Source organism: Muntiacus reevesi, chromosome 4 (genome assembly GCF_963930625.1).
Source record: "Muntiacus reevesi chromosome 4, mMunRee1.1, whole genome shotgun sequence".
NCBI classification, from domain to species: Eukaryota; Metazoa; Chordata; class Mammalia; order Artiodactyla; family Cervidae; genus Muntiacus; species Muntiacus reevesi.
This window is the reverse complement of record NC_089252.1, coordinates 158,821,966-158,835,966: the sequence shown is the minus strand read 5'-3', so window position 1 is coordinate 158,835,966 and position 14,001 is coordinate 158,821,966. Positions and strand designations below refer to the sequence as shown.

General features: G+C 43.2%; 1 protein-coding gene across 3 annotated transcripts in view; it reads right to left on the bottom strand.

The window, feature by feature from the left end:
• Positions 1 to 2,485: 2,485 nt before the first annotated feature.
• Positions 2,486 to 14,001, bottom strand: part of BEST3 (bestrophin 3) — a 52,790-nt gene continuing 41,274 nt past the window's right edge. For all 3 annotated transcript variants that reach the window (XM_065932179.1, XM_065932180.1, XM_065932178.1), the window contains one exon: positions 2,486 to 4,782. In XM_065932179.1, coding sequence (XP_065788251.1) covers positions 3,861 to 4,782 — 922 coding nt within the window. In that variant the 3' untranslated portion in view covers positions 2,486 to 3,860. The remainder of the gene's footprint in view (positions 4,783 to 14,001) is intronic.

Sequence of the window (14,001 nt, the reverse complement as noted above, 5' to 3'; positions counted from 1 at the left end):
TTCCTCACGATGGCCAGTAAGGTGGGGCAGAGAAGAACCCATTTCACAGATGGGAATAAGAGAGACAAAAGGAGGGGGCTCACTGAATCACTGAAGTTCACAAAGGCCCTGGGAGACGAGCCACACACTGGGCGTCTCTCTCATGCCTCGTGGCTGCCTGGCCTCAGCAGATTCTCAGAGAGCAGAGTTTATGATGGGAAGCTCTCAGAATGATGACTGAGGATTGAATCAGCTTCTCTGGAGAAGGAGGAAGTTAGAGGGGGAAACACTTAAAAAGAGAGGTGTATGAAGGTTGAGTGAGTTTTTTCTTTAGACTAATGGTAAATTGTATATTTCTCCATTCTATTTAAAATATATTTTCCAGAGTTTAGCTGAGCTGGGCTGCATTGGATGCCTGGAGTAGTGGAGGCAGTGACCCAAGAAATAGACAGGACCATTACAGAGAGGAGAGAACAGCCTTCTTTGTTTTGGAGTGGGCAGTTATCCCTAAATTCTTAGATGACAGAGAAAAAGCTCCTGGGCCTTTATCTTTACTGACCTGTGGACCCAAGCATCAGGGCAGAGTTGTCATTTCTGGAGAACAGAAGGAGAATGCAATAAGTAGGGCTTGGCCTCATTGCACCTCTGGCTTGTGGATTACATTTAATGCAGAGCAGAGCTGAGCCTGTTCTTGGAAAGGATAAGCCCAAATGACTAAGCTGCTGATTGTTATGAACATTCATCCAGCAGGTGGAAGTTTCCAGAATTTAGGTGAAAATGGGCTCAGCGGAAAATAAAATCAGGCACAGGAGAAGAAATTATTTTGTTTTTGCCACTTCGGTCTGTCTGCATAAACTCACTTTATAGGGAATTCCTTCATCTGATCTAGGCAACTGTTGGCTGGAATTTATAGCTGAATTCAACCACATGGACTCATTGAACGAGCCATTAGTCAGTTTTCAGTACAAGGAGGAAATAGAAGCCACCTCAAATTTTGATGAAATACTGAGGAAGTTAAATAATTCTTTGGACAAAGGTGGAGGGAGGCAGAGATAAATGAACCCTCTTAGTACTCCACAAAATGTATGATTCTAGTTGTGTATAATTTATCACCTTGGATTTAGGGACAGAAATTGATTATATTTCAAAAGCAGCTAAGTAGAAGCTTATTTGAATTTGAGCAATAGATAAAGCCAAAGAGAAGAGATTAGAAGATTTAAGTTGAAACATCCAAGAAAATAGCATTTAGAGATCGGAAGAGGGACACCCCTTGTGGTCCAGTGGCAAGAACCCGCCTTCCAAATCAGGGTACTTGGGTTCCATCTGTGGTCAGAGAACTAAAATCGCACGTACCATGGGGCATCTAAGCCCACGTGCTACAACTAGAGAGAAGCCTATGTTCTGCAACTAGAGAAGCCCATGTGCTGCACCTAAGATCTGATACAGCCAAATAAACAAGTAAGTGTTTTAAAGAAAAGAGTGTGGGAAAGGTTAGGGATCCTGTGTTATAGCTGTGTTGCATTGGGGCCTGACTTCATAGTCTGTAGATAATGCTTCAGGAATGCAGGTACCTTTCCCAGGTGTAACACTGTTGACCAATATAGAGAACCATCAATGGATACCATTTCTTCCAATGTTATGACCTTTTAGCTCTTTGCAAAAAGTTAGTTCAAGTAAATGTCATTGCTGTCATGCAGCTGGGGTGGCCCGTTAGGTGCCATGTCTTGTAAAAACGTGCTATGTATAACACTGCATGTTGGGAGAAGTTGGGGGAGGGAAGTGAGGGTTCTGCTAATTTTCTTCTGTCACCGAAATGAAGAGGACCATGGCTAGGCTTCATGCTGGAACACTGCCCTCCTGTGTGCATGCATAAATGGTCAAGGTGGACTTCAACGGGGAGGCCTGGGACAGGCCTCCAAGGCTGGAGAGTCTTATGCCCGGCTCCCGTGGGGCATCCTCCAGAAATCTGGGCAAAATGCTGGCAGATCCAGGGCCCTACAGACAACATAGCAGAGGGATGAAGCATGCTGGACCAGAGTGTGGGCTCTGAGTCAGAGAAACCTGGGCTTGAATCTGAGCCCTGCCATTTCCTAGTTTGGTAATTTTAGTCAAATTATTTCTCTAAAGCCTCTGTTTTCTTCATCTTTAAAATGGAGATAGGGACTTCCCTGGTGTTCCAGTGGTTAAGACTCCATGGTTTTAACTGCAGGGGGTTGGGGTCCAGGAACTAAGATCCCATATGACATGCAGTCAAAAAAAAAAAAAAAAAAAAGAAAGAAAGCAAACAAGCATTGGTCTAAGGTATATTATTTGAATAAGAGAATAATAATAACTAACATTAAGAAACAGAAGACTTCTTTAAAAAATAGATTAAAAATAGGTAAAAAATAGAACCTATGGCTGATTCATGTTGATGTTGACAGAAAACAAAAAAATTCTGTAAAGCAATTATTATTCAATTAAAAAATGAATAAGTTAAAAAAAACTAAAAAATAAATAGGACTGTCATAGCCAAGGTTAAAAAAAAATAATAGAGCTAATAGTATATCAATTCATGGGATTCCTGTGAGTATTAGTAGGATTATCTGTGAACTTTACATGCTATTGTGAACACTCAATAAGTGGTAGCAATTAGGATTATTTTGTTTCTTAAGCTTGCAGTCAATCATCATCACATGACCAAAATAGAGCAGTATTCTTTAGACATGGCCTTCCGGGCAAAGTTGGGAGCCCCCAGCAGATAAGACCAAGAACTCCTTGGAGGAGGTTAGTCAATGTTCCCTCCCCATTGTGATCCTGGACTCCCTAACTCAATACCCTACTTCATCCCAGACAACCTGCCAGACACAGTAACTGGCCCCGTGTTGTGACATAATGGGGATTTTTACTTAAAGAGTCGGAGTGGAACGGTTTTAAACCTTGTTATTTGCTTCTGAAGCACTTGGCTATGCAGCTCTCACGCCCTCATGGCTTCTCCATGCTCAGGACCTAGGACTGGTTGCAGAAGGAGACGGCCGCGACTGAGAGGGGGTGGTGGGGAACAGAAAGCTCCCACGCTCCTTCCTGTGAGGCTGGGAGAAGTCAGGCTGGATGTACTGACACTTTAATTGCTCCCTCAGAAACTTTGCCAAAACCTCCTTGAAAATCATGGCAGGGAGTAAGCAACAGGGTCGGCCGGAGAAAACGTCACAGCCTGAAAGTGGGGGACGGACTAGGGTCACTGGAGAGGGAGCAAGACGAGGGGCACGAGAAGGATAAAAGGATGAGGAAATAAAAGCAGAGGAGAGGAAAATTAAGTGCTGAAAATTGAAACGAAAATTGAAGGGAGATGGAGCTTCCTGATGCTGATGAAACTTAAGAATTAGGAAATGATAATAGTTACAGAAAGCGGAGTGAGATGGTGAGAAAGCCTCACACAGGGAAATTGGCCTTAGGAGGGGGCTTTTGAGGCATCATATGATCCATCTCCCTGTCTTTATAACTGAAGAAAAGAAGAAAGGGGGGATAAAAAGGGGAAGAGAGAATCATTCATTTCCCTTTTGGCAAAACTAGGGGATCGGACTGTGATCTATAAAGCCTTTTTCAAAGCTTAACAATCTATGAATTTATAAGGCAATCTATGAATTTATAATTGATAACAATCTATGAATTTATATGATTCCATATTTAAGGTACATCACTGTGGTCTGTGTAACTTCCATGAAAGTCACTTTGTGGTAGATAGCATGAATGTGTTTGATCTTCCCATAATGTCAGTATCATAATGCCCTTCAAAGTTTTAAGTAGCTTACACAGCATGATCATTTCAAAAAAAAAATTGACCAGCCTCCAGGTATGTTATGGAACTACTGCTTGAACTTTTGGGGAAGTAAGACTCCAGGCTAGAACCAGGTCCTAGAATGTTCTGGCCTTCCCTTGGGAGACTCCTCCGTCTGATCATTGCTGAACTCTACAATATCCGTTTCTTTGGTGTCCAGGTTTTCCATTAGATACAGCACATCGGGAGAGACTCGAGGACCAGCCGCAAAGGTGATTCCACTGGTCTCTGAGGCTGTTTCTGGGTCCAAGAAAGGAAGTGGCTCAGGGTTCATGGGATCCAGACTCAGGCCTGCCAGGGAGGTGCGGCTGGACTCCAGGAGCCTCCACTTTTGGGGGGACTTGTCCTTCTCATGAGGGTCTTCCTCAGAGGCAGACTTGAGGCTGTTTTTCTCAGCTTTGACTGGACCAGTCTGGGAACGAGGGTCCCTAGGAGGCACCCCTCTCTCGGAGGAGCACGGGACCGACCCCACAGGCTCCTGCTGCTGCTCAGGCCTGCTGGGCTGAAGCCCTGCAAAGTCGGAGCTCTGGATGGAGGCCGTGGAATCGCGGTGGTCGTGCTCTGCCACAGGTACTAGTGCCCTGGAGGCTGTGGCCAATACCTCGGAGGCCTGCGGCGTTTTGATGGGGGAGCCCCTCACGCTGGACTGTGGACTCAGGCTGCTCTCTCGGATGGTGGCCAGCTCTCCCAGGCTGGAGTGCAGCTTGGGGCTCCCCTTTGGAGACCGGGGGTGCCTCCCGGCGGCCGAGGCTCGGTGATGGCTTCTTGGAGGCACATCCAGCAGATCCCTGGTTGGGCTGAGGTCGCTCGGGGGGAAGAACATGGAGCTGTCGCTGGCCTGCCTCCCGTAGCTTCTCCTCCCGGGGCTTGAGGCGTGTTCGTGAGCGCTCAGGAACCTCTTGACTCTTCTAATCACCGAGCGGCGATGACCGTGCTTCTCAAAATCCCACAACCACTCGTCACCCGGCAGGTCAGACCCAGACAACCTGAAACACAGGAGGACAAAATGCAGGCAGAGCAGCTTCAGGGCTTGACCTTGGGGCCAGAGTCTCAAAATTAAGGACCACGTTTGCGATTTTCACATTGCAGATTTTGAAATGGAGGAGGGAGTGAGGTACTTTAACGTGAGATAATCTAGCAGAGGTTCTCAAACTTTTGGGTCACCTTTTACACTTTTAAAAATTACTGAGTACCCTGGAGAGATTGGTTTATGTGGTTATAGCTACTGCTATTTACAGTGTTGGAAATGATGACTGAGGACAATAAAAAAGCACAAGAATGTACAAGCGCACATTCCATGAACTCAGTGATGACATCATCACATAGCATGTAGCCTCTGGAAAATTCCATTGTATACTCACAAAAAAACAAGAGTAAAAAGGGCATATAACAGTTTACTGTTATTATGAAAATAGTTTTGACCTTAAGGACTTGGATCTCGGGGTCTTGGTTCCTGGGGGATTTCTAGAGGTCCCCGCCCAGACTTGGAGAATCACTGATCTAGAAACTTGGACATTAAAAAAAAAAAGATACAATATGTGTTCTTTCTCTTCTGTTACAGGTGAACTAAAGTCATGTTTTCCCAGGGTACATATAACCCCTCAAAACAATGGATCCTAGCTAAATTCAAGACAATCCAAACAACAGCTAACATTTACTGACCATGCCCGTCCCATGTACTAATTCAATCAGGGTATATATAACCCCTCAAAACAATGGATCCTAGCTAAATTCAAGACAATCCAAACAACAGTTAACATTTACTGACCATGCACCTCCCATGTACTAATTCAATCAATTATCACAATAATCGTGTATGTTTGTGTCATTATTCACGCTCTGCAGGTGAGGAAACTGAGGCCCTAGAGATTCATTAAGGCTATATACAGTTAGTGAGGGCTAAACCCAGAATATCTGATTCCAAAACCTTTGTTTTTTCTCCTAATAATCCATTTGTGTATACTTTATAAAAGTTGGTGGAAGTTAATGTATGATTAGACAGAGGAAGTATATTCAGGGAATGTTTGAAATTAGACATTAAGCTTTCATTCTTAACGGAAGTGGAGTGCTAATTCTGTATGCATCGCAGACATTTTAACCCATAGTAACTGACTGTAAAAACAGTATGAAGCTAACTAGAGCCTTACTTGCCGATTTGCTTCCCTCCAGCACTAAAAACAAAAACCAAAATGGTAGCTCAAGAACTGCCAAACAAAACACACTCTGCCCCTCATGCACACTCCTTTCTATTTGCAGAAACAGAACTTCTTGTGTCTTATTTTCCATCAAAAATTTCAACCATGGAATTTGAAATAAAGTTAAGGAAAAAGACATTTGCATGACATGACAGCAACAAATAATTGTTAAAATGGTCCTCTCTCTCAAACATGTGTCGCCTTAAAAAAATTATAAGTACTGTAAGCGCCAAAGCCTTTGTTCTTAATCCCTTCTATATGAAGTCTGCTACGTAGGGGTCAAATGTTGAGGTAGAGCCCAGGGACAAAATAACATGTACAATATATTCTTTGCACAGAGGTCTTTGATATCGTTCCTTGCCCATGCTTTGTGTTTCTGTACTTGTGGAAGGAGTGCATCCCTGGAGGTGGTATGGAGGTGGTTGGGCTCCACTGGTGATTAAGTCTGGTTGATTTGGTATTTTGAAGAATACTCTGTTGAATTTTTAACCTTGAGACATAAAATAAACAATCCTGGGCTTCCCCGGAGGTGCTAGTGATAAAGAATCAGCCTGCTAATGCAGAATGCAGGAGGCACAAGAGATGCAGGTTTGAATCCCTGGGTCTGTGAGATCCCCTGGAAGAAGAAATGGCATCCCCCTCCAGTATTCTGGCCTGAAGAATCCCATGGATAGAGGAAGCTGGAGGGCTACAGTCCATGGGCTCGCAGAGTCGGACACGACTGAGCATGCACACATGTACGCGCAAATAATCCTACCATGTTTAACCTTCTCCTTCAAGGCTGAAATAAATGGATGATTGAGATAACAGTAAGGGATACTGTTCAGTAAGGTAGGCTCCTGCCTTGGATCATGTGGTTATTTGTGTCGCATCTCCATGAATGTGCAGTCTTCTTAAGGAAGCTCCAGGAAGAACTACTTAAAGACTTGCCCTTATACAGATGCTCCTGCTGACTCTGGGAGCAACAGTGACGTGGCCATCCCATTCCAGTGTTCGCATTGACGTCTGCAGTGACAAGATGCTAAAACTGGGTGCCTTTTATGAGACACAGAGGAAAAAATTGGAACAGCATAATATTGGTGTAACCTGAAAGGGCAAAGTGAGTGGCCAAAGAAAACGTCATTCCTCCATGTTAATGAATAAAAGATGGACGATTGTGATGATTAACTGGCTAAATGTGGTGGGATGGCATCTGATTACCACCTTGTACTGTTATTCTAAAGCCCTGGCAGTGCCCTTGGCTATCAGATAGCCTTCTGGCCCAGCCTCCAGCCGGCACAGCTCAGATTCTGTTACACTGACTTGAGAAACGCAGGTTCATGCTTCAGCAGCCTTGGTGACACTCCTTGGTGCATTTCATTAGGTTAGATCTCCATTAGGTCAGTCATACACCAGGAACCCATTTAGTTACAGAGGACACGGGAGCAGTGGATCCCTGAGATCGACATGCTGGACATGCCCTGGGAACTGAGGTGTACCTGACAACATCTCTTTATAAGACAGGTCTCTGTCCTCCATGTGGGATCTTGACTTTTTATTTGGGATTTGTTAAAGTGAAGATGTTAGTCACACAGTCATATCTGACTGCTTGCCACCCCATGGACTCTATCCTGCCAGGCTCCTCTGTCTCTGGGATCTCCCAGGCAAGAATACTGGGGTGGGTTGCCATTCCCTTCTCCAGGGGATCTTCCTGAGCAAGGGATTGAACTCAGGCCTCCTGCATTGTTGGTAGATTCTTTACCATCTGAGCCACCAGGGAAGCCTATCTTATTTACTTCTTTTTTTCCCCTTAACTACTTCTAAGCCACACAACCTTGTAAGAATGACAAAATCTTCTAGGAAAAAATGTTAGTATTATTATTACTTCAAAACTTCATGAATCCTATAGAAAAACCTTTCTAATTATGCACTGATGTAGTGGATGTATACACTCAACTGAGGCAAAGGATTAAGGCCTTGGGTCATACATTGGAGAAAAACAAATCAGTTGCAAAGTGTAAACACCAGAAAGGTCAGTGTTCTTGCTGTTCTTCTACTGATTAACCCGCTGACATTGGGCAGGATTACCCATGAGGTCCTATCGCACCTTCCTGCCTCTGAGACTGTGGTATGGACATGTGAGATTTATCCACATACCTAACTGAATGCATTGAGCATCTACCACAAACACATTTGTTGCCTTAAACTCTATATAACATAATTTAAAAGGAGGAAGAAGACACATTTATAAATAGCTAAATTGGGGACAAATTACATTAAAGAAACATTTATTTGGTTGTGTGGGGCCTTAGTTGCATCACCTGGCTTCTTTGCTGCGACGCACAGGCTCAGTAGTAGTTGGGCACAGGTTTAGTTTCCTGAATGCATGTGGGATTTTAGTTCCCTGACCAGGGATCAAACCTGCATCCCCTGCATTGCAAGGCAGATTTTAAACCACTATACTGCCAAGGAAGTTCCCAGAGTAAGTTGTTGAGTTGGTCTTTGATACTGCATTGGAATCAGATAAACAGAGAAGGGAAAGAATATTTCAGGTGGAAAAAGTGACTTGAGCAAATGAGACAGCAGGGAAATTTAGGTGTTTGTGAATAGGAAATACTCAGATTTGTGTCAAACACAGAATAGTGTCAGGCGTAAAACTGGTAGTCCTGGTCCGTATCATAGAGTCACATATACCATGTGGAAGGATTGGGACTTTCCCCAGGGGCAGCGGGCAGCTGGGGGTTGTCTCTGCGAGTGGAGGGCCGATCTAGAGTTGTGTCATTTGGTGGTCATGTCCCAGGGGAAAAAGCTACATGGAGAGCGACACTGTTGAGTGTTCTCGTCCAAAAATGCTTTGGACAAGGAACCGGAGGTGGGAACTTTCCATACCATTAGTCAGAGAGACCTCTTAGTGGGTCTTTGGAAGAACACTTGGTGGTCTGCGGTCTGGGGGCAGTTTTATGAACCTTATGCTGGAGTGATGAAGGAAGCCCTCATGCTCTCCACGTTATCAAAGAGCCAAAGTGAAACTCCCCTGCACAGTGGGCTTAATGACCTTTCTTCCAAACGTTTTTGTGATGGAATATTTCATTGCCAACCCCCAAGGCCCATCTCCTTTCTCTGACAGTCATGGTTCCCGATACGACGACAGAAACTGTGGTTTGAGAATAAAGTGGTTTAATGATTAAAATATGCAGAATAGGGACTTGCCTGTGGCTAAGACTCTGTGCTTCCAATGCAGGGGACCTGGCTTCAATCCCTGGTCGGGGAACTAGATCCCACAACTAAGTCTGCATGCCGTAACTAAAACCCAGGGCAGCCAATTACATAAAAACAAGCATTTAACAAATGCAGAATAGAATATATTAAAGATTCTTTATTCCCAAGTACCTTTTTAAGTCTTTTTAGACTTTCTTCTCCTCCTTATTTAATTTTTAAAATGTACCTTTAGTACAGGATAAGTACAGTCCAAATATAACACCACTTAAAATGCCCCAAAACAATTATAGCAGAAACATTATGTCATAGAATGTAAGCACCCTTATTATATTGCTATATATTAGAGAAGGTCAGCTGAAAAATCTAAGTCTTATGTCCTGGAATTCACTCGGACTGAGATAGGCAGGTAATTAGAGACTGGAGGACATTCATGGAAAGCTCCATGCAGCCGTTAGTGTCCAGAGGATGGAATTTGAGAATTACCTCTGTGGATAATTTATTTCAGGAGCTTGCAGAGCCAGGATGACTGCTGCCTAGGCTGATGCTAACTAGCTGTGTGACCTTTGGAGAGTCACTTAACCTCCCTGTGGCTTAGCATCATACTTGAGAAACTAAGTATGATGTATGAGAATCTAAGCATGACAACAATACTCAACTTGTTTTACAAGGGTGTTTGCAAGTTCAAAAGGAATAATAAATGTGGAAAAGTTTTGAAGGGTAGACGATATAAAAAGGACTCTGTCAATGACTGGCAAACTTTCAGAGAGGATTTCTAAGGCACCACTGACTACATATGATTGGAAGAAATAATAGAGTCTGTCTGAAGGTCACTCCCTTTTATCCTTAAGAGTGTCCTTTAAAATGTTACTACACCTCCAAGCTGCTACCTAGCAATTAACATGTTGGAAGGGATGACTACTGTAGTCATTTAATGATGAGATGAGGATGTCGAGTAGATGGAGGGCAAATGAAAGGATAGGAGGAACTGGTTTTTTTGCAAGAAAGTTGATAAAACCAATCAGATGGCGGGACTGCCCTCACTTGCCTCCCAATATTGTTTTTGGTGCCATTTGCAGACATTGTCAAATCCCGCAAAAAAAAAAAAAAATTATGGCACAATATAAATCATCAGTGTAGAAAAAACAAGAATGAGAAAGGTTGTGGCATGTATTGGGCCATTTTTGAAAGGGAGGAGGAGTATACATCGGGGAGAGAGAAGAGGTTATATTAAGCTCTGCGGGCTAGTTGGTTCTGGAAGGAGGGAGAGCACGCATTATTTCTACAAGTCACATCTACACGTCAGAATTGGGATGTATTCTTAATTTAATCTCAAGGGTTAAAAAGAAACAGATTTTAAAATACCTATTGAGGGCTTCCCTGGTGGTCCAGTGGCTAAGAATCTGCCAGCCAAAGCAGGGGAGATGGGTTCAATCCCTGCTCCAGGAAGATCCACATGCTGCAGAACAACTAAAGCCCAGGCGCCACAGCTACTGAAGCCCACGCTCTAGAGCCTGTTCTCCACGAGAGAAGCCCCCACAATGAGAAGCCTGCACACTGCAATGAAGAGTAGCCCCCACTTGCTGCAACTAGAGAAAGCCCACGTGGCAATGAAGACCTTTTACAGCCAATAAATAAATAAATAAATAATAAAGTGATAAAGGTTTAAAAAATATCTTTTGGATACCTACGAAACCAGCAACTCCACAGTCTCCCTGGCCAATAACTAATATCTGAGGGCTCTGATATAATTAAAGCCTCTTGAAAAGGTGCTTGGGTTGCCCAGGGGTACAGAAGAACACTTGTCACTTCCTGTTGCCTCAACAAAGAAGAGGCTGGGTACGGGATTGCAGAAGATGGCAGCTGACATCCAGACTTCTTGGGGTGTGTCTAACATGGAAAGACCAAAACGGCCCCCACGGCTTGAAAGTTTTAATGTAGTTTTTCAAAGCAAGCCTTTTGCAAAGCAAACCCCTTCTCTTTAGTGTGATCAGGTAAATAAAGAATTTCAAACAATAAAACAAGATGATGTTTATCTTTCTTTCTTTGTGGCCATGTTTGAAGTGGCATTTTGACAATTTAAATTCAAATAATAAGAGGTCATTTGAGCAGAGCTGAAATGAGGACTTTAGGAAAATGATATTTAAAAAATGGGCTCTACGTCTCATGTCAGATTTATTGTTTTCAAATTGTGAGTGTCCTCAAAGTCAAGCAGCTGCCTTGGAGGGAGCCAGGAATTTGCCTGAAAATCTACCAGGGGAGAGATACGTGTCCAGGAGTATTTATTCATGGGCAAAGCATATGTACTCTTCAAACCCATTAGAGGTGCACACTGTTATTTTTAACCTTCTGCACTGCAGAATCCCTGTCAAAGCTAACCAGGGATTTATAAAATGAGTAAAAACCCTCATGCTAAGCTGACAGGGCAGGCTGACAGAGGCTGTAGTCACCCAGCGACCTGCCGGCCTGCTCCTTCCTTGATGAGAGAGTTTCAAGCAGTGAAGCATCATGGGAAGTCGCTGAGCCCAGAGAGCCGGCCATCCTCCGGAGGCCTTTCAGTTGCCTCTCTGCTAGTGTGGACCAAGGATTATGGCAAATCTGGTTAAATAACAGGCATATCCAGCCTCACATTATCACTTGGCTTCTGCTGACCCATTCTATCCTGGCTGTCGCAAGAAGAAATTGTGGCCCAAAGTTACAGTCCTCACCTTTCAATACTGTTGTATCCTATGTGAGTTTTGTTAGAAAAGGACATGAAGCTGTCTGTACCCCTCATACCGCTTAGACAGGGAAAACTAAGTGTCAGCAGTGACCCTGTGTCGGTACATGAAAAAATCCCTGAGCAAGTTCTAAAATTACGAACTTAATGCACATTCACATCCTTGGGAATTTCCATCTCTCCTTCCTTTTTGGTACATTAAGTGAAAATCAATGTTCCAAGAACACATTTTTGTTGAAGTTAGTGATTCAGATTTTGATATACTTTTGGTTGTTTATGGCACAAGCATGCAATAGTATATATGTATATATATATATGACTATGTATTTTCTTGTTAAGTTAAAATGTTTGAATATAGTTGGCTAAGAAGGGATTACTGAATAAAACATCCATCTAGAAGTATATTTAACAACATTTTGACACAGTCTGCTTGCCTGAATACATATTTTGAAAATTTAAACTAATATCACTAAGAATACTTCCGAATGTACTACACTATCTTAAATGCTTTGTGTACATTAAATACATGTATGTATAATTGCAAAAAGTAGCTGTATTATTTCTACATATTTTTAGAACTTTTGGAATGATTTCCGGGTACGTGGTTGTAGTTTGACAGAACTGAATAAATCTTAAGTCCTCAACTCCTAACCAGAAGGAACTCTAACAGAAATTTGAATACCTCTCCTCTTTATTAGGGGCTTCCCTGGTGGCTCAGATGGTAAAGCATCTGCCTGCAATGTGAGAGACCCAGGTTCGACCCCTGGGTCAGGAAGATGCCCTGGAGAAGGAAATGGCAACCCACTCCAGTACTCTTGCCTGGAAAATTCCATGAACGGAGGAGCCTGGGAGGCTACAGCCCATGGGGTCGCAAAGAGCCGGACACGACTGAGTGTTTCCCTCTTTATTAGGGCTTCCCAGGTGGTGCTAGTGGTAAAGAAGCCACCCGCCAATGCAGGAGACATGAGACTGGGGTTAGGGAGTGTATTAAAAAGCAAAGACATCACTTTGCTGACAAAGGTCCATATAGTCAAGGCTGTGGTTTTTCCAGTAGTCATCTACTAGATGTGAGATTTGGACCATAAAGAAGGCTGAGTACCAAAGAACTGATGCTTTTGAAATGTGGTGCTGGAGAAGACTCTTGAGAGTCCCTTGGACACCAAGGATATTAAACCAGTCAATCCTAGAGGAAATCACTTCTGACTATTCATTGGAAGGACTGATGCTGAAGTTCCAATACATTGGCCACCTGATGTGAAGAGACGACTCATTGGAAAAGACCCTATGCTGGGAAAGATTGAGGGCAAGAGAAGACGATGACAGAGAATGAGATGGTTGAATAGCATCACCGACTCAATGGACATGAGGTTGTGCAAGCTCCGGGAGATAGTGAAGGACAGGGAAGCCTGGCATGCTGCAGTCCATGGGGTCGCAAAGAGCTGGACATGATTTAGAGACTGAACAACCTCTGCTAAGTGGATACTTAATTGACTTCACAGACCGATTCCTTGAGAACACTACTGATATGAGGAAGTTTTGACATATCTGAATCATGGCAAAAAGTCCAATACAACAGTGATTTTTGAAGAGGACTTCAGTCAGCAGGTTTAAAGTTGCGACTGAGAGCTGCTCTTAAATTAGCAGCACCCTGTGAGCACAGCCCCACGTGGATGCCCCTCACAACACACTTGAGCGATTCACTTCTTAAGCAGCGCAACCTCTCTTCTCCAGAATTTCAAGTCCTTTAGTTGTTATGGATGAATATTTTGTTAGGGTTTTTCCAATACCTTTAAGGGATCTTTGCCGCTTTACTCTTGGCTGCTTTGATTTCCAACATAGGATTAAAGGGAGTTATGAGACTTCAGGTCTTTAATTTCCATGTATTCCATCCCTCAGAGCCTTAAAAGTATGTGCTAATAGATAAATCCAAGTATCTAAAAAATAGTAAGAATTTCGGAATGAACTCATGATGGTAAAATGTGAAGACAAGCATTCTCCCTCAAGCTAACTGTGGTAGCCTGGGCCTGAATCTTATTTTTCATTTGCTTAAAAGAGAGATTTATTTTCAGCAAAGTTGACTTGAGTGTGAATATTCT